General features: G+C 41.7%; 1 protein-coding gene across 2 annotated transcripts; it reads right to left on the reverse strand.

Annotated features, from left to right (window-relative positions):
• Positions 1-2,231: 2,231 nt before the first annotated feature.
• On the reverse strand, positions 2,232-25,401 carry LOC117455647 (sodium channel regulatory subunit beta-1-like). Of its 2 annotated transcripts, XM_034095231.2 has the most exons (7): positions 25,077-25,401; positions 20,316-20,430; positions 11,277-11,446; positions 8,686-8,923; positions 6,672-6,813; positions 5,043-5,117; positions 2,232-2,752 (listed from the first exon to the last, which is right to left on the reverse strand). In XM_034095231.2, exons 2-6 carry the CDS (start codon positions 20,395-20,397, stop codon positions 5,048-5,050), a joined length of 702 nt encoding a protein of 233 aa, XP_033951122.1. In that variant the 5' UTR covers positions 20,398-20,430; positions 25,077-25,401; the 3' UTR covers positions 2,232-2,752; positions 5,043-5,047. The 2 variants fall into 2 exon arrangements, with proteins under 2 accessions (XP_033951122.1, XP_033951123.1); XM_034095232.2 differs by lacking the exons at positions 20,316-20,430; positions 25,077-25,401 and adding an exon at positions 11,532-12,636.
• Between the last annotated feature and the right edge of the window lie 1,718 nt (positions 25,402-27,119).

The raw sequence follows: 27,119 nt of genomic DNA on the forward strand, positions 1-27,119 counted from the left end.
AGAAACCGTCTCAGGGAAGCTCATCTGCATGCTCGTCGTCCTCATCGGGGTCTCCACCTGACTCCGGTTCGTCGTCGTAACCGACTTGAGTGGGCAAATGCTCACATTCGATGGCGCCTGGCACGTTGGAGAGGTGTTCTCTTCACGGATGAGTCCCGGTTTTCACTGTTCAGGGCAGATGGCAGACAGCGTGTGTGGCGTCGTGTGGGTGAGCGGTTTTCTGATGTCAATGTTGTGAATGGAGTGGCCCATGGTGGTGGTGGGGTTATGGTATGGGCAGGCGTATGTTATGGACGACGAACACAGGTGCATTTTATTGATGGCATTGTGAATGCACAGAGATATCGTGACGAGATCCTGAGGCCCATTGTTGTGCCATTCATCCACGACCATCACCTCATGTTGCAGCATGATAATGCACGGCCCCATGTTGCAAGGATCTGTACACAATTCCTGGAGGCTGAAAACATCCCAGTTCTTGCATGGCCAGCATACTCACCGGACATGTCACCCATTGAGCATGTTTGGGATGCTCTGGATCGGCGTATACGACAGCGTGTTCCAGTTCCTGCCAATATCCAGCAACTTGGCAGCCATTGAAGAGGAGTGGACCAACATTCCACAGGCCACAATCAACAACCTGATCAACTCTATGCGAAGGAGATGTGTTGCACTGCGTGAGGCAAATGGTGGTCACACCAGATACTGACTGGTTTTCGGACCACCCCAGACCCCCCCAATAAAGCAAAACTGAACATTTTAGAGTAGCCTTTTATTGTGGCCAGCCTAAGGCACACCTGTGCAATAATCATGCTGTCTAATCAGCATCTTGATATGCCACACCTGTGATGTGGGATGGATTATCTCGGCAAAGGAGAAGTGCTCACTATCACAGATTTTTTTCAGATTTGTGAACAATATTTGAGAGAAATGGTTATTTTGTGTATTTAGAAAATGTTTTAGATCTTTGAGTTCATCTCATGAAAAATGGGAGCAAAAACAAAAGTGATGCATTTATATTTTTGTTCAGTGTAATTGACATTTACATGAAAAAAACAAGCAACAACAAAAGTAAAGGTAATTTAAAAAAGGAAGGATATTATTTTGAAAAGTATTACAATCAATGAACTACAAGGAGAAAACCAAAATCTTTAAAACAAATAGTTAAAATTCAGAAAGGGAAAAATAAATTAAAGTCTAAAATTAAATAAAAACAACTTTCTTAACCTCTCCTGTTTTTCTGTCCCATTATTAGCTGTAATCCTTTTGGTAAATCTTGTTTGCAAAAGGGTTGAACCGGAGATTTATAGCAATCTCATAATTATGAAGCTGTAGTTCTGAGCTTAGTTTAGCAAACAGACTAGAAATGGCTAGCCCATCTCTGTGGAAAAGTTGAGGAATAAACTACATACAACTACTTTGCTTGTTTTATCCTAACTATGACAGTTTGTACTTGTTTTGGCAATAATGTGCTGTAACAATACATCTATATCCTAACTGTACTTCTGTACAGACAGTGGTTGCAATCTTTACATCTAATTTAGGGAAATAAATCAAATAAGCGTATTCCCTAAATATTGAACTATTCCTTTAAATGTATCGGTGAATCCTACAAAGTGTTATTAAAGAGCTTTATGTGCTCTGTTGAAGATGTATCTCCATGTGAAAGCACAGATCTTTAATGTAGAATCTACATGAAAGAAAAAAAGCATTTTTGTAATTTCTGTACCTACCGCTACGCAAACAATTAGAGGGGCTTTATGTTTCATGGCTGATATCAGTATGTAGTGTCTCCACCGGGACATGTCTCCATGCTTTAATGTTCAGAAAGCTCTTTATTTTTCTCATACTGCATGTGCTGCAGCACCTCTTTTCACCCTCTGTCTGAAACCAGAGCCCAGTCTGTTCTGATTGATTAGCTGGCCGGCTCTGTTGTGATTGGTTGACTGTTAGAGATGCCCCTCCCCTTAGCCTCTCACGTACAATGTGTTTGAGCTCTAGCCAGTAGGAGCTTGAATGTTACATAGTGATGTCATCATGTTATGGAGTTAAACAAAGAAGTCCATTGGAGGTTTCAGACAGGGGGGGAGGGAACACTGGGATGTTAGCCTTTGCAGACCATTTACATGCACAGAAACCTATATAACACACTATAGTAGAGAGAAAACCCCCAAATCACGATAAGGCCCCTTAAACTCTGGAATCAGATCAGAAGACTTCTCCATCGCATGTACTTTTAGAGTTTTTATTATGGCATCTTAAGTTTTAATTGAATGTACAACCAGCAACTGGAAAGACAGTCTATCATAATCCATCACATTCTATTTTTTATAAATTACCATACATGTTGTGTGTCGCGTTTTTTATACATTATGTGGTGATGATTCAGTAAAAAGCGTTCTTATACAATCAGCCTCATGGAGTCCAACAGACGCCCATAGTACATCTTCCATTTTATATAAACGAGCGATTCCAAATACTTAAATAAATACTGTATGTACTGTACAGTATAAGCTTTTGACAATTTCATTAATGCATAATGATTTCTCGAATAAGTGCAGGGCAGGACATGCTTTTGTGGCGCAAGATACTATGTACAGTGCTGACCATGCTCTCGGTGATGTCATATCCGTGTGGGATCTTCGGCGAGGAAAAGGTCAAATAGAGGCTTGAGATGAAGAGGAGTTTCCCCCCCGAGTTGTCTACATGCAGGTCAGTGGGCGGATGGATGTGTTCAGTCCAAGGAAGACGCCTGAGGAAGAAGACAAAACAATAATGGACTTTATGGCAGTCGTTCCAAACCACTGTGCTTACATTATGCTTTTATCCAAAGAGACTTGCATACACTTTAGTACCACAGACATGCCCACGGGAACAATTTGCAGTTAAGTACCTTCCCCAAGGACACTTCGGAATGCTGGCTCAACTAACCCTCTGATTGGAACATGCCCATTATTCCCCTGAGCCATAACCGCTCCATGTTTTCAGAAAATCCAGTTCACTGAAGTTGCAGTTGGTAAGTTATTTTTAAAAGTGGCTAGTAAATTACTTTCAATATTCCTCGTTTAAAGGGGCCCCATTCTGCTGATGTTCAGGTTCATATCAGTATGTAGTGTCTCTACATGTCTCCATGCTTTATGTTCAGAAAGCTCTTTATTGTTCTCATACTGCCTGAGCTGCAGCACCTCTTTTCACCCTCTGTCTGAAACCAGAGCCCAGTCTGCTTTGATTGCCTGGTTAGCTGGCCAGCTCTGTTGTGAGTGGTCAACCGCTTAGAGATGTCCCGCCCCTTTGCCTATCACGCACAATGTGTTGGAGCGCTAGCCAAAATAAGCGAGAGTGTTATATACAGTAGTGATGTCACTATGTTACAGAAGTGAAGAAAAAGGAGTCCAATCGAGATGTTAGCCTTTGCACACCATTTTACGGGCACAATTTTCAAACCTATACAACCCACTGCAGGAAAGGGAACCCCTGAAAAGCATAATAGGGCCTCTTTAAGTCATTTTGGGTTATTTAAACCTGGAAATAATGTCTCAATGTGATTCTGAATATGATTGTGGTTAGATGCCTGAAATAAGCTATGTGGTTAACACAAGCTTAAGATATGTTCATGTTGGACTTCTGGTGACGTCATAATCACTGCTACAATATATTGCTAATATTTCCAGCAGCTCCAAATATAAGCCCGACATATACGGTTTCATAGTCAACAATGTATTAATCATAAGAGTCTAGCACTATCAGAGCACTAAGTGTTCTCAACGCTTTCAGATTGAGCAAAGGGGGCTTTGTAAAAACCGCTGTAGCAGCACTTTGTAGAGTGCACTGCACACACCTAATGTCCAATAGAACAAACAGCTGGTTCAGATGCGCTGCGTGTCTATTGTCAGTCAGTGCCGCAAGCTGAACGTATGCTACTTCTGAAGCCCTGTCACGTGCTGTGTGCCTCGGGCTACAGCTCGCAGGAGGTTTATGTTTGCTGAGTCAAGGTTGGTTGCTCTGCAATACCTTCGTTAGAGGTCACGGCATTTAGTCAATCCACTGATACTCTCCGAGGTGACTGTGATTCAGATTGTGTGTTTTTTTAACCATTTCTTTATGAAACGGTATATTAGCGCGGCAACATTAATAAATCTTGTTTTTCTGTAGCCTAGGCTATTCATATATCAAAATGCATTAGCACATCCAGCCCCTGTAGGTCCTGCGCTGCGTGTTGTTGGTCAGTAAGTGCTTACAATAGCTGTAATCATAATTACATTTCCTGTGGCGTGGAAAACAAGTATGACAGTTGGTCAATTATTACCTTCCTATCCTCTCCAGTTGCCATGGATGAAGAAGTTGAAACTAGACCTGAAGATGCCGCTCACTTAATCCAATCAAAATGATCGCCTGATGCATACGGCAAAACACTTTTCTAGCTGCCTGGTTACCTTCCCAGTGATGCCACTCACTAAATATTGTTACCTGGGTTACATCCCAAGTCTTTTAACTGATTTGTTTATTCTCTTACATGGTTTTCTTGCTTCTCTCAGCGCATCCTAGGTGGGAAGGACTAAGACGCAAGGATCGGCGGAGGTGAGGAGAACATAGATGCAATTTCAGAGAAATGGGATGTACCCCTAAAGTGTTTCTCCGACCATAGACTTTAGGGAGCTCCAATCAGGAGGTTGATGGTTTGATTCCAAGCCCCTGCAGTCAACATGTCCATGGGCAAGAAACTAAGATTGACTGTCTGGATTCTTTAAATCGCTTTCTAGGCTCATTAATAAACACGTCTTATCACATTTGTCTTCATCGGCACTCTGTCTACTACAACAACAACAACAACAACAACAACAACAACACAAGAGTAAAGGTTATAGCTTGATCTCCAAACAACACCACATGAGGAGAGTGTGATGAATCTGAGCCAGTATTAAAGGCGGCCTTTAGCCTTTGACAGGTTTCAGTATTAAAGCTAATATATGGACACAGCTAGATTATTGACGAAACAAGTATTACATTTAAAAACCAAGCAATCCTTAGGATCACACACATACCTGTGCTATTCTCCGACCTGTACACCCCCACAGTTGTCTTTGCCTTCCGTGGCTAGAGCTAAATATTCAGCATTTCTAGAAGGAAAGGAGAAAAATGTTGTGAAATAATATCACATTTTTGACTTTATAGAAATGAAATGGTGAACATTTTAAAAAACGAATCTTCACGTTATGGTTGTAGGACAAGTTTTGGACTTACAGGAGGGAGGTTTTGTTTTTTACTAGGGAGGAGGATGACACGGACAAGACGAAAACATGACAAGTAGACGCAGGGAGCGTGAGACAAAGAGACACACGTGAAAACACACACACAATGGAAACATTGATAATCTTAAATAAAGGTAGGGAAGAGCGAGGACAGGTGAAGTGGGAGAGTAACATGAAGCAAAAACAAGATGTAACAAAGTAAAAGTTTAAAATATAGGTGTGACATCAGCAATAGAGCATGAATTAATGGGGCATTCATGAGGAAGTACACACATTTCAAAGCATTATTTATTATTTGTTTAACATATCGCTGAGCTGGGTAGTAAGCCTTTTAGAGTAAGGCCCAGTAACACCAAATGTAAAAGAAATGTATGTTTGCTTAATTGAGCTGCAAAATATCTGCATTTTAATGCATATGTAACCGGGTCTTTCTTTAGTTTTGTAAATCTTTCCAGATTTAACTTACTTCGAGCCAAGCCGATCAATCCTAATTGGCGTCTATGCTGGCCAATAACCCAATGAAAGAATTGAAGTATGGATTAGGGCTGAACAGTCTTATAAACCAAGCGGCTGAAGGCACAATAACAGTTCAATTCTGAATTTGTGTCAAAATACCATTTATGAAAAAATGTTGGTTCGGTCCAGATCAGTCCGATCATGAAACACGATGAAAGTGATCAATCCCTTGAACAACTTCAATCATATCGCAATTACAATATCAACAATGTTGCTTCCAATGCATGTTTTAGAACAGAACAGTACCATCTTAGCCACATTGTTTCCAGTTCCATATCTTAGGAATACTTATCAAAAATGGTAGCTTATGTTATGCATTTATAATATAAAAAGTGATTATGGCCAACAATCGTTGCTGGATTTTTTTAGGCTCATGAATATCTTTTAATATCTTATAAGGTATTTGCCATAAAAATCCAGCATTTTGTTTGGTCTCTACAAGTTTACATACAAGTTATACAAGTTTGAATGTTATGGATAAAAACCTTGGATAAAAGTATTTGCTTTTTTTCACAATATAATTATAGAACACAAGGAAGACAAATCCCCATGTGTCCTTCCTCTCTATTGAGATTATAAAAAAGTATAAAAATAAAGATTGGATAAATAAATATATACAATCTGCATTTCTCCCAAATGTCCTCAAATGAAAGTTCCTGAAGCCATTCTTTGTAATGGCTTCACTGTTTTTCATTCAGTAATTCTGTATACATGTAATCCATCCATTGTTTAGTATTGTTGGTTTAAGTTGTTTGAATGTTTGTATCAGTCAAATAAATAGTCTCTATCTATAAAATACCAATTGTACTGTAACCATTTAATAAAACTCAAACCGTCACAACTGGACTTACAAGGTTCCCCATGGTGTAAGCAATATGTGAATACTGATGTTTATAATATACTTACGCCGCTTCTCGTAATGCTTCCTCCCCATGAGCTGATATTTTCCTGTAGCAGTAAATCATCTCTATGAGCAGCCACACCTGCAGGCCGATGACGGTGAAGTACATCATGAACTCGGACACGATGGAAGCCGTTCCTCGGGTCGCTGCGCACATGAAAGACAGTGAATCAAGAGATCAGACAGACACCAGACAGAGAGGCCACCTGACCGGCAGAGCCTGAGGGGAATTACAAAGAATGGGATTTTTCGGTACGAGAGATCTGGAATGGAGATGCAGCTGCAGCTGACATCTTAAACATTGTAAGTATGTTGTCTGGTTTAACTACTTAAAGGTCCCGTGTCACGGCCATTTCTACTGATCATAGTTCCATTGTTGAGCTCTACGAGAATAGATTTACATTGTTCAATGTTCCAAACTCACATTGGTTTCTCACAGCATGTCTGTATAGTCTGTGTATTCACTCTCTGTCCTACACGCCTTGTTGGAGCTCCTGCCCCCCCCTCCCCATGAGCCCACTGTGCTCTGATTGGTCAGCTCGCCCACTCTGTTCTGATGAGTCCACCACCGTTACAGCGGAACATCAGTGATTATGTTTTACAATGGCTTTTGTAAGCAACCAGAGAATGACACCAGTAATGACAAACCGATGAGAGTGCTGCGTGGGGTCTGGGTGACGTCTGGGTGCCGTTGTTACGTCACTTGGTTCCCGGAAGAAACAAATGTAAAAAGAAAGAGAAATGTCCAACGAGGCGTTCTGGGGCAGCAGACGGGTCTTCTCTGTGTTAGGGTTTACTCGCTACAGGGTGTACTTTGAGGGTCTGTGACTCTGCAGACCGCTCACAGGCAGAACAACCTTCATCACACAAGGGGACGGGTGGTAACCGGAAAAGCATGACAGAGTCCTCGTCTAGGAATCATACTTAATTCTAAAACATTGGTCTTCAAAAAAGGACGTTACAAAAGAGATGCTGCTGAATTGTTGGTTTAGTTTAAATTAAAACATGTCTGATAAAACACATAACCTCACGTTATCTCATGACCTAGCTGACCTCTGCTAATTTACTCTGAGGCTCCTTTATATAACGGCAAACTATAAGAACGCATTATTATTTAAGAGCTTTGCACTATAAAAAAGTATGTTTACTTTAGTCTGGATAGATGTATTGTAGGCCCAGTTTAATATGGAACCCAATATTATATATATATATATATATATATATACATATACATAGTAAAGGGGGCCTGCCCTGTTTCTATTTCAGATGACCACTGACCTAATCTACTTTACATACCTTACTTGCCTTTAATATGGTGAAATCAGATCATCTGCAGTACATTGAAAGCAATAATCATTTTGCTCATACATACTGAGAAAGTGAGTGAGCGAGGTGTCTATTACTGTTAGCGAGGAAGTGACACACTCAACTTATGTGCTGTTAACCCACTGTAATGAAATATCCGCTTATTAGATATAGATGTGACGATCTGTAATAAGCACTTGTGAGTAGGCATCAGTTTGGAAATGGCTGTCGTCTGATCATTATGGTCTGGAACAAAAATCAGATATTGACAAAAATAAGTAAAGCTTTCATGACGGGCTACGATTCTTGGCTGAAGAGGTCGTTTTCAAAACTATTAAAAATTGTTGTATTTATTTGCAATATTTCTGTGCCATTTGTATTGGAGGTTAATGGACTGCATTTATATAGCGCCAGTCATTGGGACCCCTCAAAGCACTTATACATATTCAAGCATTCACCTATTCACAACTATTGTAAATGGCTGAGGCAGAGGCTGCAAGAGCACTTGTTGACTGCCTGTGCTGGGGATTGAACCAGCGACCTTCCTATTGGTGGAAGACCACTCGCCTCCTGAGCCCCAAATCCGCCAAACTTAGGTTACTTCTCAACATCTTCTGTTTGCAGTGCTTGCTCTTAAACCCTGCTCCTAGTGACTCGACCTGCTCTGCCATCGCAGGCCCAGCAGTTGAAGACCTGCAGTAGAAGTCACCGTACCTTTGGCCACCACGGTGAGCTTCACCACCTTGCTGATGACGGTGGTGTACTCATAGTTGTCGTACTCGAGGATGCGATTGAAGAAGCACTGGTAGGTTCCCGAGTCGTTGAAGGTGACGTTGAGCAGGTATATGGACGCGTCTTGGATGTCGCTGCTCCTCTTACTTCCGTTCCAATCCACACGGTCCACGAAGCTGTCGCTTTCCACGGTGGCGCCGTTCTCATTGTAGCTGTAGATCTGCAGAGACATCAAGGCCAGTCACAAAGCTGCTCTGACAGAACGCCAGTTACTTCTGCACATATATATTTACACACATAATGTACACTGTTCTATCAAGTGGAGGAAATAAGTATTTGATCCCTTTCAGATTTTGTAAGTTTGCCCACTCAAAAAGAAATGAACAGTCTATATTTGTAATGGTAGGTTTATTGTAACAGTGAGAGAAAGAATATCAAAAAGAAAATCCAGAAATTGACATTATATAAAAGATTAAAATGTATTTGCATTGAACTGTGGGAAATATGTTGTGATCCCCTTGTTAGTACTTGGTGGAGAAACCCTTGTTGGACACAGAGGTCACACAGAGGTCAGACGCTTCTTGTAGCTGGTCTCCAGGTGTGTGCACTTCTCAGGAAGCATGTTGGTCCACTCCTCATGATCATCAATACCCCACGAGGCAAGGTCTTGCGTGGAGCCCCAGTGCGAGGGCTATTGATTGTTGATTGATGCTCATTTGATTTTTTTTCCATTTTCAAATAATGGCACCAACAGTTGTCTCCTTCTCACCGAGCTGCTCTCTGATGGTCTTGTAGCCAATCCCAGCCTGGTGCAGGTCTACAGTCTTCTCCCTGAGGTCCTTAGACAGCTCTCTAGTCTGGCCCGTGGTGGAGAGGTTGGAATCTGATTGGTTGATTCTGTGGACAGGTGTCTTTTATACAGGTAATACTTTCTTAAAGGACGAGGACTTATGTAACCGTCTGTGGGAGCCAGCATCCTTGTTGGTTGCAAGGGGATCAAATACTTATTTCCCACAATGCAAATCAATTTGTATCTTTTATATAATGTCAGTTACTGGATTTTCTTTTTGATAGTCTCTCTCTCGTTAGTACAATAAACCTACCATTGACATTTTCATTTCTTTGTAAGTGAGTAAACTACAACATTGGCAAGGGATCAAATACTTATTTCCTCCACTGTATATATATATAATGTATAGCTTTTTAATAATTATACTGTCTTATTTTGTTCTTTATTATTTAGAGTCGTTTTACTTGTTTACCTTGTTTCTTGTACTGCTGTAAAATGTGATTTTCTATATAACAAAGCTTTTCTTCTAACACATTTTGAATAATTGCTGCAGGTAGTTACGCATAAGGAGACTAGGTCATACCCAAAGTCCCAAAGCTCGATATCAAAGTGTCCAATGTTTGTTTACTCTTTATATACAACGCAACAACATTGTGTTTAGTGGTACACAATAAAAACGGATACAATTTTTACGTAAAGGAGACAATAAGGTAAAATGCTGATAAAGTAACAGTTTGAGGAAGATATCCAACAAACAACTACAATGTTAAATATCAAGGAAATGCTTGAGATAAAATAAAGAGATATTAAAGTGTACTCGTATGCCTCTCTGCTGCCTTACTATCTTGCTACTATATAACAAATTGCTTGTTGAATACAAAATAATGATAGATGATTTCTTTTATGAATAAGTAATTTTTTTATGAATAACTTGAACATTTAACTGAACACCAGGCACCAATCTAAAAGGAAAGAACTAATGAAACTCTCTTTCAATTAACTACAATTCACTTAATGCAATATCGCAGTCCATTCTAACATTTGTTTACCCAAAAGTCTGTTGTACGTGATAGGCTAAGGGGCGGGACATCTCTAAGTTGTTGACCAATCACAACAGAGCTAACCAATCAGAGCTACCGGCTCTCGTACTGCCTTTTTCTCACAGGCAGTACGAGAAAAATAGATTAGAGCATAGAGACATGTCCCAGTAGAGGACTGGGACATGTCATGGAGACATGTCATGGAGACATGTCCCAGTAGAGGAACACAATATTCTGTATGTGTGTCCATGGGAGATATTGTTTTCATTCACACATAAAAGGAGCATTAAGTCAAAATGTCAGCTGAAATTAATGTTGCTTTTTTATATAAAGGATTTCGATTTTATTAAAAATGTTATATAAGTCCAACTTACCACTTATAATATTTGCATTAGGACATACTGATCCACGCAGCTACATGATCAGGATCCAACCCGAGGTCGTCACGGCTCTAGAGCTGTAATGATCTCTGTGGTGTCAAATATCACCATGTGAACCTCGGGATGACCTCGGGACTGGACTCGGCTGTGATGTACGTGAGAGGGGAGGGGAGCTCGGGTGCGCACTTTACAGTGTATGCATGCATATACAAATAGCTGTTGTCTGAAGGAGTGTGATTTCAGGGATGCTTGCACGACTAAAACTCCTTTCGAAGCACACACACTTCCTGTGCTCCACAACATGCTGCGTCAGTAACATCGTGTCCTGACATCAGACATTTCCCAGCAATGATTTGCACTCACATGAAAGAAGTCGGGCTCTCCATTGCCCCTGAAGTACCATTCCACGGTGGCAGTAGCAATCACCTCGGTCCTCCTCTTGCAGGAGATGCAGCCCAGTTTGAACCCCACGCCCGCCACTGCCTCTGTGTCGGAGTCCACCTCGGCGCAGGCCCCCCGGCCCTCGTACAGCGCTACACAGGGAGGGTATCACAGCTCTGGGTTAGCACGGTGTGGCCACAACATTAAAAAAGGCTTGAATTAATCATCTCAACTCACCTATCATATGGAATAAAATAAAAAGCACAACAAGGTTTGATACATCCATGTCACCGGATTATGTTTTAGGAGCCTTACAAAATGTGGTTCTTCTTCTCATGGGTTCTTGTATGAAGTTCCAAAGTGTATTGTTGACGTTTTAAAAGATGAATGTGTCAGGCATCGGCCTACAGCCCTTCCGTATGGTTAATGTGCTTTAGGATGTGTCAACAGCGCTCAAGGTGGCAACCATTTCCTAGTGGTTGCAGGATGTATTGCCACAGATCACTACTGCGCCCTTATTTATCTCTATTCACCTGATGTATTCAAATCGTGGTTTTTAAATTGTGCTTCTAATTAGATAACAGCACAATCCTGGTGACTCACAGTGCTCTCCAGATCAACACTGATATGTAATTATGTTGTCCCTTAGGCCTTTACTGTGAGATGCACAGAGCAATCATTGGACCTGCCGGGGGCCGTGTGCACAGCTACACAAAGACCATGATAAATGTGTGTTTATATAAGGTGCAACATGCAAGCTACTGACTGTCTACAGTACACCTTGACGCCAGTGCTTACATGATGTATGTATGTGCTCTAGTTTAAGAAATGGCTACCTTTTTTACAGGCTACAGATTAAATACAGACCGATCTATTGGTGTAATAATATGTATCCTCTGTCCTGGAATAGAGGCCTCCTCTCCTCGAGTCGTGTCCACGCAGAAAAAAATGAATATTCCTCTCCTAATGGCCCCGCACTACTGGAGATGCTCCTCTCGTGCGGGCAGATAAATTGCGTGAGCGCACGGGGGTGCAAAGAAAAAGCAAACCCTCCACAAAAGAACACAACATCCGTCCTCCTGTGCCTGATAACGGTGTTTTCCCTGCGCCACCGCGGCACCTCTGTCGCTCAGATCAGAGGATGCTGCCGATGCACTGTGGTACAAAACCTCCGTGTTTGACTGAGCGGATCCTGCGTGTGACGCCTGCTGTAGTTCCTGCCCCGCTGGTTTTAAACTGATGCTAGTTTAGCTTTGTCTGCAAACACTGCGGGGGGCTCAGCCTACGCCCTCACCTGGCGCACATATCACGTTTATTAAAGGGCTTTAATAGAAGTGGGAGCAAGCGGCAAACTCTGGGGCAGAGCCGGGACGCCAATAGGGAAGTGCCACAAACTGCAGTTCATCTATTGGCCGATAAGCGATGACTGCAGAAAGGATCAATTTCCATAGACCCCATGTTAAAATACCCAACTTTACAGTAGAAATAAACATGTTTATACCCCTGGATGCAATAACAATTATTCGGGATATAGTTAGATTCCACCTCCATGATTAGGAATTGTTGAGTGAATTGTTTTATAACGCAACCCTTTTATTTAAGATAAGATAAGATAAGATAAGATGAACCTTTATTAATCCCCGAGGGGAAATTCAGTTGTACAAAGCAGCAACAGGGTAAGCGTGAAAAAAAAACAGTACAGCAAAGATTCACACAGATCAATACAATCTAAAATAAATCATAAATAACATAAAACCAAGGAAATAATGATAATAATAATAAAAGACTATGAAAATAGGAGATAAATAAAAAAAATATTAGGTCTTAACGGTTTTTGCATAAATTAGGGCGTGGTCACATTGAGTGACAGCTCTGTCAAGTGACTGCTGCTGTTAGCTTCTTGTCTCTCTGCTAGCTGCTCCGTGAAGCTACAGGAGAGGCTTCTCAATACTCTAATTTCCCCTCCTTACTTATTATGAGAGTGCTCTCACTTGTTTGATTCTGAAATGTATATACATATATGTGTGTGTATATGTCCGCATCTGTAGCCTGTTATTGTCTCATTATACTGCACTGTCAATGAATATATCAGTCAGTCAATATATAAGTCGTCATGAACACATCTGTCCATCAGACAGAGGGCTGCTGTGCCTCCTGTCATCATTAATGGACGTCTCTTTAAAATGACTGCTCAGAGGAGAGGAGTTCTCATTTCTCTAACCGCCTGCTGCTTCTCCTCCTCTCTCCTCGGTTCCCCTCCTCGAGTCCTCCGCTCGCATCTCCTGTGGGCAGGACTAAGTCTCAAGGATAGGAGTCGAGGATAGGAGTCGAGGAGGGGAAATTAGAGTATTGAGAAGCCTCTAGGGCAGAGGTCGGCAACAGGCGGACCGCGGTCCGGATCCGGACCCAGACGCCGACCTACACGGACCCGGACCTATAATCAATACATTAATAGGGTATTTCAATTTTGACGGGCGATTCTATTTTAACCGCCGCCGACAGGGGGCGAGAGACGAGTGAGCGATACAGGGAGAGAAACACAGAAGAAGAGACGAGAGAGCGGCAGAGAGAAGCGGAGAGGAAAGTGAGTGAAGAGAATAATTAGCGATACAGGGAGAGAAGCGGAGAGGAGAGTGAACAGGCGTGTTAGCGGCAGACAGGGAGAGACAAATAATGACACATGGCGCTCTCCAAGAAGAGGAAAGTGGACAGTGAGAACAGAGCTTTTAACCCTGAGTGGACTCGTTCATGTTCCTCCTGCCCACTGGGAGCACAGAGCCAGTGTGTCTCATTTGTTCAGAGACCGTGTCGCTCATTAAAAGTGCCAAAACCGTGTTGAGGTCACAAAAAATAAGCAGTCTCAGAGCCCAATATGATCAGTCCACCAGGATCAAAATTAAAACTAAATATGGTTCCAGGGCAGGCTAACCGAGGCTAACCAATGAGCTAACCGAGGCTAACCAATGAGCTAACCGAGGCTAACCAATGAGCTAACCGAGGCTAACCAATGAGCACCTGCATGTGTGTATGAGAATGGCCCTGACACCATTTCAGCCCAGAATACTAGATAAAGCAACACTTTCTCAGAATAAAGCAAAAGAAAAAGAAAAGAAATTTCAAAAATAAAACTATAAGTTGCAAACAAATCATTTGCGTAATCATGTAAACTATAAGTCTTTTTTCTTTGTTTTAACATAGGTCTTTGTTGAATTTTGCTCTCGCTGCAGCTCTTCTCGTTTGTGCTCCCTCATTTTTTGTTTTCGATTTTGAAACAAACGTCCCAGGTGGGCGGGACTTTCAGGGGTGTCCCCCCAGTGGCTACTCAGCTTATGAGTGACAGCCCACTACACCACAGATCATACAGTGGAACTCATGCAGCAAACTCCGGAGTCCACTCGGCCACGTTAGTGTCGGTGTCTCCTGGGGAGTTTCATGAACATATCGGACTTCTCTTATGGATTGCTGTGCATTATACTTGTGATGTGTAGTTTATACTTTGTTCCAACTTTAAATATTTTAATACCTGAACATACTGCTGCTGTTAAATAATTTTCCAATTTGGGATTGATAAAGTGTCTATTTATTTATTTTATAGATTAAAAAAACACATCTATGTATTTTCAAGCTAAAGGTGATGCACAATATAAACTGTATACTATTATTTTTTCAAAGACATGTTACATTTCAAAAGCATATATTGCTATGTTTAGGACAAACAATTAAAGACTGCTTTAATTTAACAAATTCTACAATATAAAAGTGGTAGATTTGCTTTATTAAACAGACCAGACCTAGGCTGCATACCAACACCATTAGGACCATGCTCACATCTCACTATGTTGGTCTGAAGAGCTGAAGCATTCATACACAATGGATACAAACTGTGTTGTCTCATTCTATATCATGTGAGAAAATGATTTAGCATTCAAACTCAACATACTATTCCTAGCCTGAGGAAGATATGAATAATCAACAGATTTGAATGGAATCTCTAACATTTTCATGTAGAATAAAGACAAAAGTGTGATTATACAAATTACATTTATTGAAATTTGAACCAGAAGATGAAGTCTCAAAGAATGTTTTAAATAAAAGGACATAAAACAAAAAGGTGGATAATAATACAATCTATTAAATGTATATGTAAAGATATTTGGTCAAATGAAATGACACTGAGCCAGTGATAAGAGCAACGCCCAGCGTGGTCGAAGATGATATGGTGCAGGTCCTAGGATCTAATGCTGTCCCCTCGGAGGAAGTGGGAAAACGGGATAAGACCTCTGGACGCCATGCTGTCTCAATGATCCACACTGTTAATATGAGAGGAAAATAAATGTTTTAGGAAATGATAAATATGAAGTTAACAAATAAAACAAAGCTCAGGGGCATCATGGACGGTAGGTTTTCCTACTAAGTTAACTCAACCTCCATTGATTTTCATATCAAATTAGCGTGTTAATAAAATAAGCTATCATGGTTTATACTTGTATATCTAAACAGAATCATGAAAGCCTGTTGGTAGAGTCAGGCACACGAGTCCGTTTGAGTGTGTGCGCTGATGTCTGAACGCTTACTCACTGCTCGCTAATTGTGTTGCTATTAGGCTCCTAGCTTGCATTGTTATGGATCTAAAGTTAGCAAAAGCTAACTTTCATAGCACAGCTTTACTTCTCACTTAACACAATAAAGAAACAGACCGTATAGTACAGTACAAATAACACAAATGATCAATACTTACATATATTTTCACTTGTAGTATTATAATAATTGAAATGCTGGTTCTTCTGCGGGTGTTCTATCCACGCTCAGCTACCGCACCGCAGCTGCACTGTGCAATCGCTGGAGGACTGGGCTGTTACTCAAAAACTGAGTAGCCAATGGGGACGCACCCCTGAAAGTCCCACCCAACTGGGAGGTTTGTGTCAAAATCTCAAACAAAAAGTGAAGGAGCGCAAAATAGAAGAGCTGCAGCGAGAGCAAAAGTCTGATCATTGAGAAAGAAGAAACAAGAACTGCAAACAAAAACCTATGTTAAAACAAAGAAAACAGACTTATAGTTTACATGATTACACAAATGATTTGATTGCAACTAATATTATTTTATTTTGCTTGACTGTTTTTTTCCCCTTTAAACTCATAGTTTTGCTTTATTCTGAGAAAGTGTTGCTTTATCTTTATGAAACAAAACTAATCCCATATTAGTGGCCGACTCCGCCTACTAAGGGCTTCTCTGCAACTCTGCAGAATCCTATGGGTGACGGGATCCTACGTCCATTTATATATACAGTCTATGGGTGGGAGCTGATATTATGGTGAACTGGCCCTTTAACTGAGCTCCAGGGGGGCGTGGTCAGCCTAAAAATGGCATCGACAGATGATGCTCATTTAAAGGTCCCATGTCATGGCCATTTCCACTGATCATAATTCAATTGTTGAGGTCCACTAGAATATATTTACATTGTTCAATGTTCAAAAATCACATTGGTTTCTCATACAGCATCTCTGTATAGTACGTGTATTCACTCTCTGTCCTAAACGGCTTGTTGGAGCTCCTACCCCCCCCTCCCTATGAGCCCACGGTGCTCTGATTGGTCAGCTCGCCCAGTCTGTTCTGATGAGTCCACCACCGTTACAGCGGAACATCAGTGATTATGTATTCAGTGGCGGAGCTGGGGGGTGGCTGAATCCTCAACACGTTCTCACTCCCAACCCGTCACATGTTGACGGTCGGTCAAGGCCCCTCCCCGTCACTCTATTACGGACAGGGTACCCCTTGAGAGTCAGTTTTCAACGGGCAGGGCATCCCATAGACGGGCAGGGCGTCCCATAGACCTCCCATAGCATTGATAATACGTCATGAGAACGCTCCCCGACGGTCGGTTGTTATTGTCAATATTAATATAATAATAATTTATCTTTTAATAGTCAAACTCGATTTCGCCGATTTTCTTGTTTCCCCAGCTGGTTGACACCTCTTTTAGCCGAAACAAAGGCTATATTAATGTATTAAATCGATGTTAATCCATGTGTGTGGTTGTGGAATTAATTAACTACAACCCTAATTATATTTTAAAATATTTTAGAAGGCCTCACAAAATACTTTAATGTAAATTAAAATTTAAATGTGAAGGGATGTGTGTAATGTGGTGATTGACATTATTCCCCCACGGATCTATGGGTTGGGGTATTGTTCCGCACCGACATTTTAGTTAACCGGACTTCCTGTTGATGTGAAATCTGAAAACATTAAAAAAAAAAAAATAATACTTTATTCTGAGTTTGCTTGCTTTTCTCTTTGGAGGTCATCACATAACGGCATTGTAATACACGGTTTGGCTGCATTAAATATTACATATCTGCTGTAGTTCTCTATTTATAGAGCCCTGATGAGAAGACTTCTGGACAAACAGGAAGAACTGCCGCCTAAACTGAATATGTGACGTGGATCATAAATATATCAGCAATTAAACAACATCTTCAATTTCTCTTCACAATATAAGTCTCCTTGCAGTATCAATACTAATTCGGCTGACTTTTATATTTGATCCAATCGGTATATTGGTACATTTACACCATAACGGTGCACAGCTGATAGAAAGGGACACCTGGTGGTTAAAGCACGTTATTGAAATGTATTATTTTTATTATTAGATATTAATAGGAGACACAGAAAGACAAACTAATAAAGCTTTATTTAAACATTAAATAATACTTTAGGTTAAGGTCTTATTTTGAATAAGAAAGAAGCTTTGGGGGTATAAATATTAAGCCTGACAAAGTACTAATATATTGCTTTCCTGCAATGTTAACTACTGTATGTTTAAGCACTTATTTTAACTGATATTATACATATGTAATATACTCTTATAAGATGTATGTAGATAGTATAAGAAATGTGCAGAATACGACAGTTTAATGGTGGAGGTATACACACATAGATGTCTTGTAATGCACTGTTGAGGAACCTGCAACCCAAGTTTTTCATCTCCGACCTTGTCAGGTATTGAACAATCAATAAATAAAGAACACAGAATTATTAAATATAAAACACAGAATTTGTGTGATTATACTAAATTATTTACAAATAAACACCACTGCATATTTACAACCGTTACACATGCTGATGTAACACAAATGTTTCCAACTTAGGATCAATAAAGTATATCTTATCTTAAGCTGATCGATGGCTACTGCCATATTTGCCTCTGAACCTTGACAAGTGCATGTTTCAGGCTCATCAATGAACAACAGGCGGGGTCACAGACATAAGACCAGCTGTTAAATAAAGCTCTTCTGACCTTAGCTGTCATGTGGGTATATATTAATGCTGCCCATTTATTAATTATATGTTTTAAATTTGAGTGTTTCCTATCCCCTAAACCTCCAGGGATGTACACAGTTTAATACTGGTAACTTCTTATTATGGGAAATACGAAAACGTCTTTTAAAACTCCCAGTAGAGACGTGCCATAGAGAGCATGTTGCAAAACACACAATAGCCAGCATGTGTAGTTCTGGGGACGGGGTGGAGGAGGGGGGGACGGGGTGGACCCGTTCAAATCCAGTCTTGGACAGTCTGCCGTGGTTCCATCCCATTTCAAAGTGCTGTTCGACGCTCGGCGTAACCCACGGCGCACACTCAAACATCCAATCACAGAGCTTGAGGACTATCACAGGGTTGTCAAGCGAAGCGGAGAGAATACTTACTTCCAGGTGTAAAATTCTCTAAAGCAACTACTATGAGCTGCTCCGACCCTCGGTCCTGACGGACTCCAACTTGTGTTTATTAATCAAACAAATAAATAAACACAAGGGTAATATGTGTTATTGTTGAGTAAATAACAGTGTGTGGTTTAGAAAAGAATACAAAATTAGAAGGAAAAAACGATGAAACCATACAGATTTCAGTATTCTGAGCCCCTACTTTCCCCTAACTGACGGCAACTAAAGTCCTACATTATTCAATTAAAATAAAGAAGTAAAAACAATAAGTGTGGCTTGATATTGAGTAAGACAAAGGATGATAAACGCTGTGAGAATGGATCTGCGGAGAGCATTTCGCCGCGATTCCATCTCGTCTATTACCAACGTTCAGGGAGCTCTATGCAAGTCAATGGGACGCCCTGCCCGTTGAAAACTGACTCTCAAGGGGTACCCTGTGCGTAATAGAGTGACGGGGAGGGGCCCTGACCGACCGTCAACATGTGACGGGTTGGGAGTGAGAACGTGTTGGAATCCTGGTCACCCTATTGGTCACCCCAAACACCCTCACCACGGGGGCCCAAACAATTGTAGAACATTAAGAAAAAAATGTTTAAGTAACCTTTCATCATTCATCAATAATTAACATTAAAGGTGGGGTAGGTAAGTTTGAGAAACCGGCTCGAGATACACTCTTTGTTATATTCCATGGAATGCTCTTAACATCCCGATAGCAATGAATATCTGAAGTGCTTTGACAAAAAATCTATAAAAAAATGTCATCTGTGGAAGCCGTAGTACTGTAAAAAGCACGACCAATCATTTTAGCCGGCCCGGCTAAAATAACTGGATGGCCTACCTGCCTGTCAGCTTTCCATCTGTGCACAAACTTATCTCGTGCCCTCATTGGTCATGTAATTCTGTCTGAAAGCCTGTCCGTAGGCATGTGCAATGCACTCGCAGAGCCAGCCTGCCAGGCGTTTCTTGGACATTCCCGATCACATTCCCGATCACCCCGCCCCCAACAGCTGTTGGGTGCGTCTAAGGGCAGCCGTACGCTCCACATACCATGCTAGCGCACGCACCGGGCAGAGGAGGTACAGTTTAGCTTCCTTGGCCCCACCATGGGGGGTAAGACTAAAACCCCCTAACTGAATAGCCCTCGACCTGAACGCACTACTTAGGCTCTTGGGCACAAAGGAGGGGTTCGGTCTGAGTGTCGTGCCGCTCCAGTCACCCCGAATCAGTAAACAGCTTGGGTGCACCGACAGAGCAGTTAACTCGGACACTCTTTTAAGGAAAGATAGTGGATGTACTTACCTTGACCCCGCACTGGCTGAGGAAACAGAGAGACAAGAGCGAAACCTAGCAGGCAGAGACTCAGTCCGACTGAGAAATGCATCCTGGAAGCAGCAGACTGGAGGGCACGACACACCTGGAGAAGTAAAAATAAGTATGAGAAAGACAGATGAGTGAGGAGAAAGCAGGGAAAAAGACAGGAGGATGAGAGGCAGGTAAAATAATTTGAAGGAAAGAGTGAGTCAAATAAGGAAGTACAAGTGTAGCGACAGCAGGAAACAAACAAAGTCGCTGAGGCCGGGCCTGTTTGATGTTGTATGACATGCTAAAAAAGTACTTGATGAGATCAAAAGCTCTGTTTCGTAGTATTGTAGTTTAATGACAAAAAACTAGGTGATCAGATATACATTGTTATAATAACCAAAGCAATCGTAAATCTTACAACGGTACAACAGCCCTGTGTCACCCTCTCTTCCACACAGGTGAACAGGATTATAATGAGTGCCGCCCATATCCATGTGACCCAAGCCAAACCAATCAATAGTGATCAAACAAATATCTTATATTAAAACATAAAGGATTACTAAACATGTTTCATGGCTCCTACAACAAGGATTTGAGGAGTAGAAATTGAAGAAAAAGAGAATGTGTGAGGGGTATTGTGGGAGAAGAGGGTGTGAGAGAGGAGCACAGAGAAAGCTAAAGGGATTTAAACGCCGTTAAAAAGGTTTAAAATCTCTGTCGCACAAAAATAGCAGGTATGGATTTGTAAAAGTAGAGAAAGAAAATATGAATAGACATCCATCTGTAGGTAAAGCCATCCTTTGATGATATACAGACATGTTCACTTACATCACAGATGTTATGACCCTGTCCCTCCCATCAAATCTCTTGCAAACTGATGACTAATTTTCTACAGTTTTTGTAACTGCAAAAATCTCTGGTTTTCCAAATAACATCTGTTTGGCTACTCTGTAAGTGTTCCCTTTTAGATGCACAAGTCAAGATATATTATGAAAAACAATTCTTTGCCATTTTTGGACGTTAACAAACTACTTGCTCATCAAGATAAGGCACATAAAGTAGTGACTCTAACACATTAGTATACTAAGTGCATAAATATATCTCACTGTCACAGTGTCTCCATCACACATAAAGTACAAAAATCCCTGCAGAAGATTGAAGGAGCAACAAGCAACACAACTGTGACCATATTAGCGATCTAACACCTGGATCTGATCAATGCAGTAAAAACACAATAAATGTCGACGGATTTACCAATATACCCCTGGTTTGAGTAAAATGAAGGTTATATTCAGCCTTTCAATGATTGTTGATTAGGATAATAAATAATACAAACAAACATGTAAGTCCCTGTCGAGTGGATACTACTGTTAGTTTAATTGATTGGTTATTGAATGCAGCTGCTAATGCCACATGCAGTGCTGTGTAGGCTTTGTACTGTATTTATATGTACTTCTAACATTCCTTACTTAACAAAGGTGACACTTAATAATAAAAACTTTTTTTTAACGTACATGTACTTCAAAACGTTTTTCTTGGTTGAGAGAAAACAAAAAGTGACAGTTTGGTAAAAGTGCATTTTCAACAATCATCATATAGTAGGAGTATTTGTATGCATCAAACTCAAATTAAACACAAACTCAAATACATTTTTTACTTTTATCGAAGATGAGCAATATATAAAAAAATAGAAAAAATTAATGTTAAGTCCATCCATCCGTCTTCTCCCGCTTATCCGTGGTCGGGTCTCGGGGGTAGCAGTTCCAGCAGAGAGCCCCAAACTTTCTTTTCCCTGGCGACATCAACCAGCTCTGACTGGGGGATCCCAAGGCGCTCCCAGGCCAGCGAAGAGATATAATCCCTCCACCTGGTCCTAGGTCTACCCCTTGGTCTCTTCCCAGCTGGACGTGCCTGGAACACTTCCCTAGGGAGGCGCCCAGGTGGCATCCTTACTAGGTGCCCGAACCACCTCAACTGGCTCCTTTCGACGCGAAGGAGGAGCGGTTCAACTCCGAGTCCCTCCCTGATGACCGAACTTCTCACCTTATCCCTAAGGGAGACACCAGCCACCCTGCGGAGAAAACCCATCTCGGCCGCTTGTATCCACGATCTCGTTCTTTCGGTCATGACCCATCCTTCATGACCATAGATGAGGGTAGGAACGAAAATGGCCCGGTAGACAGAGAGCTTTGCCTTCTGGCTCAGCTCTCTTTTCGTCACAACGGTGCGGTAAAGCGACTGCAGTACCGCTCCCGCTGCTCCGATTCTCCGGCCCATCTCACGCTCCATTGTTCCCTCACTCGAGAACAAGACCCCGAGATACTTGAACTCCTTCACTTGGGGTAAGGACTCATTCCCTACTTGGAGTGGACAGTCCATCGGTTTTCTGCCGAGAACCATGGCCTCAGATTTGGAGGTGCTGATCCTCATCCCAGCCGCTTCACACTCGGTTGCGAACCGATCCAGTGAGTGCTGAAGGTCGCAGACCGATGAAGCCATCAGAACCACATCATCTGCAAAAAGCAGTGGTGCAATCCTTAGTCCACCGAACTGCAGACCCCCTCCCCCACGACTACGCCTCGAAATCCGATCCATGTATATTACAAACAGGATTGGTGACAAAGCGCAGCCCTGGCGGAGGCCAACCCTCACCGGAAATGGGTTCGACTTACTGCCGAGGACCCGGACACAGCTCTCGCTTTGGGAGTACAGAGATTGGATGGCCCTGAGTAGAGACCCCCTCACCCCATACTCCCGCAGCACCTCCCACAGTAACTCCCTGCTGGGAACTCGGTCATACGCCTTCTCCAAGTCTACAAAACACATGTAGACCGGATAAGCGTACTCCCAGGCCCCCTCCAGGATCCTTGCGAGAGTAAAAAGTTGATCCGTCGTTCCACGACCAGGACGGAATCCGCATTGTTCCTCCTCAATCTGAGGTTCAACAATCGGCCTGACCCTCCTTTTAAGTACCTTGGAGTAAACTTATCTCGGGGAGGCTGAGTAGTGTGATGCCTCTGTAATTGGCACACACCCTCTGATCCCCAGGGAACCACCACCCCGGTCTGCTACTCCTTCGGTACTGTTTCCGACTTCCACGCAACGTTGATGAGACGTGTCAAACATGACAGTCCCTCAACACCCAGAGCCTTCAGAATTTCTGGGCGGATCTCACTCGAGGACAGCAAATGTCTATATCCTGTGTTAGTCTAACTTGCTTATCTGTGTGCAACTTTGGGCTGAATGCCATGCATGAAAGGTGCTATATAAATTATTATCGCTCTTTCACTCTAAAACTCATAAGGCAGTACTAGATTTAGTAATATTACCATGAATCTAGCTATTTACTGTATTTTATTGGAAAACATCTCTGAAACTCTGAAAAAGTTATATAATTCTGTTCAGTAAGTGCTCTGACACTAAAATAGGTCAAACATGATATGGTTACCTTACAAAAGTTGACCAAAAAGAGTGATTTCTTCAGGAGTGATTTTTAGCATGCCAAATTTCTAAGTGGAAGCTAGCTGAAGGGCTTTCTGTTCGAACCACAGCGACATCTAGAGGTTGTTTTGTGCATAACATGTCAACCAAACGGTAGAGCTGGCTGAATCAGATGGAGTTACACTTTTTTATTGTTTTTTCAACAAGATATCAAGACACAAAATGTGCTCTACCAAATGGTGGCGCTGGCTGTTAAAGGTTAAAACAGCATCATCATAAGAGGCCAACAAGAGTGACAGGGTGTGTCACTTTGCTGAAGGCTATCCAGCTATCCAGGATATTCTCTAAAGATTTCCCAAGGGGTAAAACTGCTGCTGGAGTACTGACTGGAAGTAGTGCTGATATCATGTCTGCCATATCCTCTTAAAAATACTCAGTCCAACAATATAAGTCTAATGACACATTTTAATTTAAGATGCATTATTGTACTAAGGAGGAGAATTTGAAAGAGAATAGCTGAAAAAGTACTTGTTGGTGTAGTTAAATTAGTATACTGAGTCAAACAGTATCACTCTCATTAAGAATGTATGGCAGAAAATAATTGTATCTCTCATCAAAGATAGCAGAAAACATGCATTAGTGTTGTCAAGAGGGGAGTTTGACAGAGGATCACTCAAAAAGTACACAGTAAAAGTAGGCTACTCTAAATAGTATTTATCAATCCTCAACCTCCAAGCTGTTTTAATGTAGTTTTGAAGAAAAAACCCTCGATGCTGACTTGACCACGCAAACGGGAAATACGCCCGAATCAATGCAGCAGTGTCAGTAACATCATACAGAGAAATACTCATACTTTATAAGATAGGGATTCATGGCTGACAGTGCAAGACAGACAGCCAGATAGACCGACAGACGCGCACACACATACGCACACAAACACGGACAGACTGTTTGTTTTTATCTGTGATATGGACCTTGAGTCTGAAATAAAGATTGGATAGACTGTCTTCATGTAGCCATATATTCAATGTATATTTGTGCTAACACGCACTGCACTGTCTAGGCAAAGAGTATGAACCTTTATTTTGAAGAGTAGCCTACAGCGCAAGGGCAAACTAGCCAATCAGAAGCAAGGAAGCACTGGAGACCCACCCATCTATAGAAACGAAACATTGCGTGGTCGGCTATAGTTGTTTTAACAGTAAGAACAGAAAAACGAAAAAACGAGCTGAATTTCCGTTTTGGGGCAAAATTGAAAAACAAAACAAAGATTTCATGTTTCAATTAGAACTAAAAAGACAAACGGTTAAAACGTACCTTCGTCCTCCTCTCCTCGAGTCGTGTCCTCGCAGAAAAAAATGAATATTCCTCTCCTGTGAAGGTGGAAGGATTTCACCTAGGCCTATCTAATGGCCCCGCACTACATGAGATGCTCCTCTCATGCGGGCAGATAAATTGCGTGAGCGCACGGGGGTGCAAAGAAAAAGCAAACCCTCCACACAAGAACACACCATCCGTCCTCCTGTGCCTGATAACGGTGTTTTCCCTGCGCCACAGCGCACCCCTGTCGCTCAGATCAGAGGATGCTGCAGATGCACTGCGGTAAAAAACCTCCGTGTGTGACTGAGCGGATCCTGCGTGTGACGCCTGCTGTAGTTCCAGGGGCGGATCTAGACAAATATGCATGGGGTGGCAAGAGGGTGGCAGGAGATTTTGAGGGGTGGCATCCCCTGGCAGAAGTATATGCTGATTTAATCGCAGTCAAATCAATCAATGTTAACTTGGAAAGCCACAATATTGATATTTTAACTCAATTACATTAGGTGACATTATTGTGGCACATATAAATATATAAGGTGGCAGGTTTACATAATTTAATGAATTGTAACTGAACAATAACAAATAAAAGACCAGCAGGGGTACCAAATCTATGCAGACTGCTGCAATAAGTACATTAAAGGAATGGTATGCTCATGACACTCATTTTTAAATAATTATCATCCGATAAAACAGACCAGTCTCTGCCAGTCTTTCTTTTCTTTTATTTAATCCGATGACATTATCAGTGATTTTAAACTGATTATATACCGAAATAACATCAACACTGTGGGCGCCGCCATTTTCCGGACGTGACGTAAACCATGCGTTTGGTTTTCGAGGACACGTTGATCTCCATGTTATTTACTGTAGTTTCTCTCTTCAAATATGCCTCACTGTATCGCGAAATATTGCCACAATTCTGATAGGAACAATCCACGGAATGCTTAGTTCCATCTGTTGCCAAAAGGTAAGCGTAAGAAGTACATTCAGAGGCAGTGGCTAGCGAAATGTGGCCGGCCCGAACCGAAAGATTCACAGGCTCATGTATGCAGCGAACATTTCAAATTTCCGGACGACTACTCTGAGAGTATGATAAAACATAACATGGGATTTATGGAACAACCATTACTTAATGGAGATGCAGTACCATCGGTCTTTCTGGTGTCATCACCGACCAGGACACCAGTTCGGCCAGTTGAGAAATCGCCCTCTGCAAGTGTGAAGCGACGGAGGAGCAGAAGTAGTGCTCGGAGTAAGAATAAGGTATGTTATAGCGCATTTCCATTGCAGCGGCTAGTCCCGTTTTAACGTCCTTTAGCGTCCAGGCCAGGACAGTTTTTGGTGGCCTTTCCATATAGCGTGGTACCGACTAGTGTGTATTTTCCCCCAGTTTTTTCCGGCCCCATAAAATCGTGATTCTATGGCCAGGGACAACGAAGCTGAGTATGCTAAACTAGAGAGGGAATCGCTAGCAAGGGTGGTACTACATGCATACATATAGTATCTTATATCATCTTCCTATTATACACACATGCATTTCCAAACATCTGGACTACCTATGTTGGAAATGTATTATCTCTTCAATTTACACACGGCATCTATTGCACGTCTGTCCGTCCTGGGAGAGGGATCCCTCCTCTGTTGCTCTCCCTGAGGTTTCTCCCATGTTCCCTTTAAACTGGGGGTTTTCTTCGGAAGTTTTTCCTTGTACGATGTGAGGGTCTATGGACAGAGGGTGTCGTATTGTCATACTGATAAAACATCAAAACTTCTTCCTCTGCTGACGAGTCCGAACTCAAATATTCAGCCATGTTTCCGTGTGTTGACAAAGTGAACGCATGGATGACGTCACGACCATCACGTGACTACTGAAAATGGCAAAAATGGCGGCGGCCAGACGGAATATAAAGGTTTTGATAAAAAAGAGCTATAAAATCATTATTTACCGGGGAATATCGCTGATTTCTTCAGGGTATGGTTTAAACATAATGTTTCACTAAATACTGAAGTTTTGATTAATTATCTAATGAGTGGACCATT

The sequence above is a fragment of the Pseudochaenichthys georgianus genome, chromosome 11 (genome assembly GCF_902827115.2).
Source record: "Pseudochaenichthys georgianus chromosome 11, fPseGeo1.2, whole genome shotgun sequence".
Lineage (NCBI taxonomy): Eukaryota > Metazoa > Chordata > Actinopteri > Perciformes > Channichthyidae > Pseudochaenichthys > Pseudochaenichthys georgianus.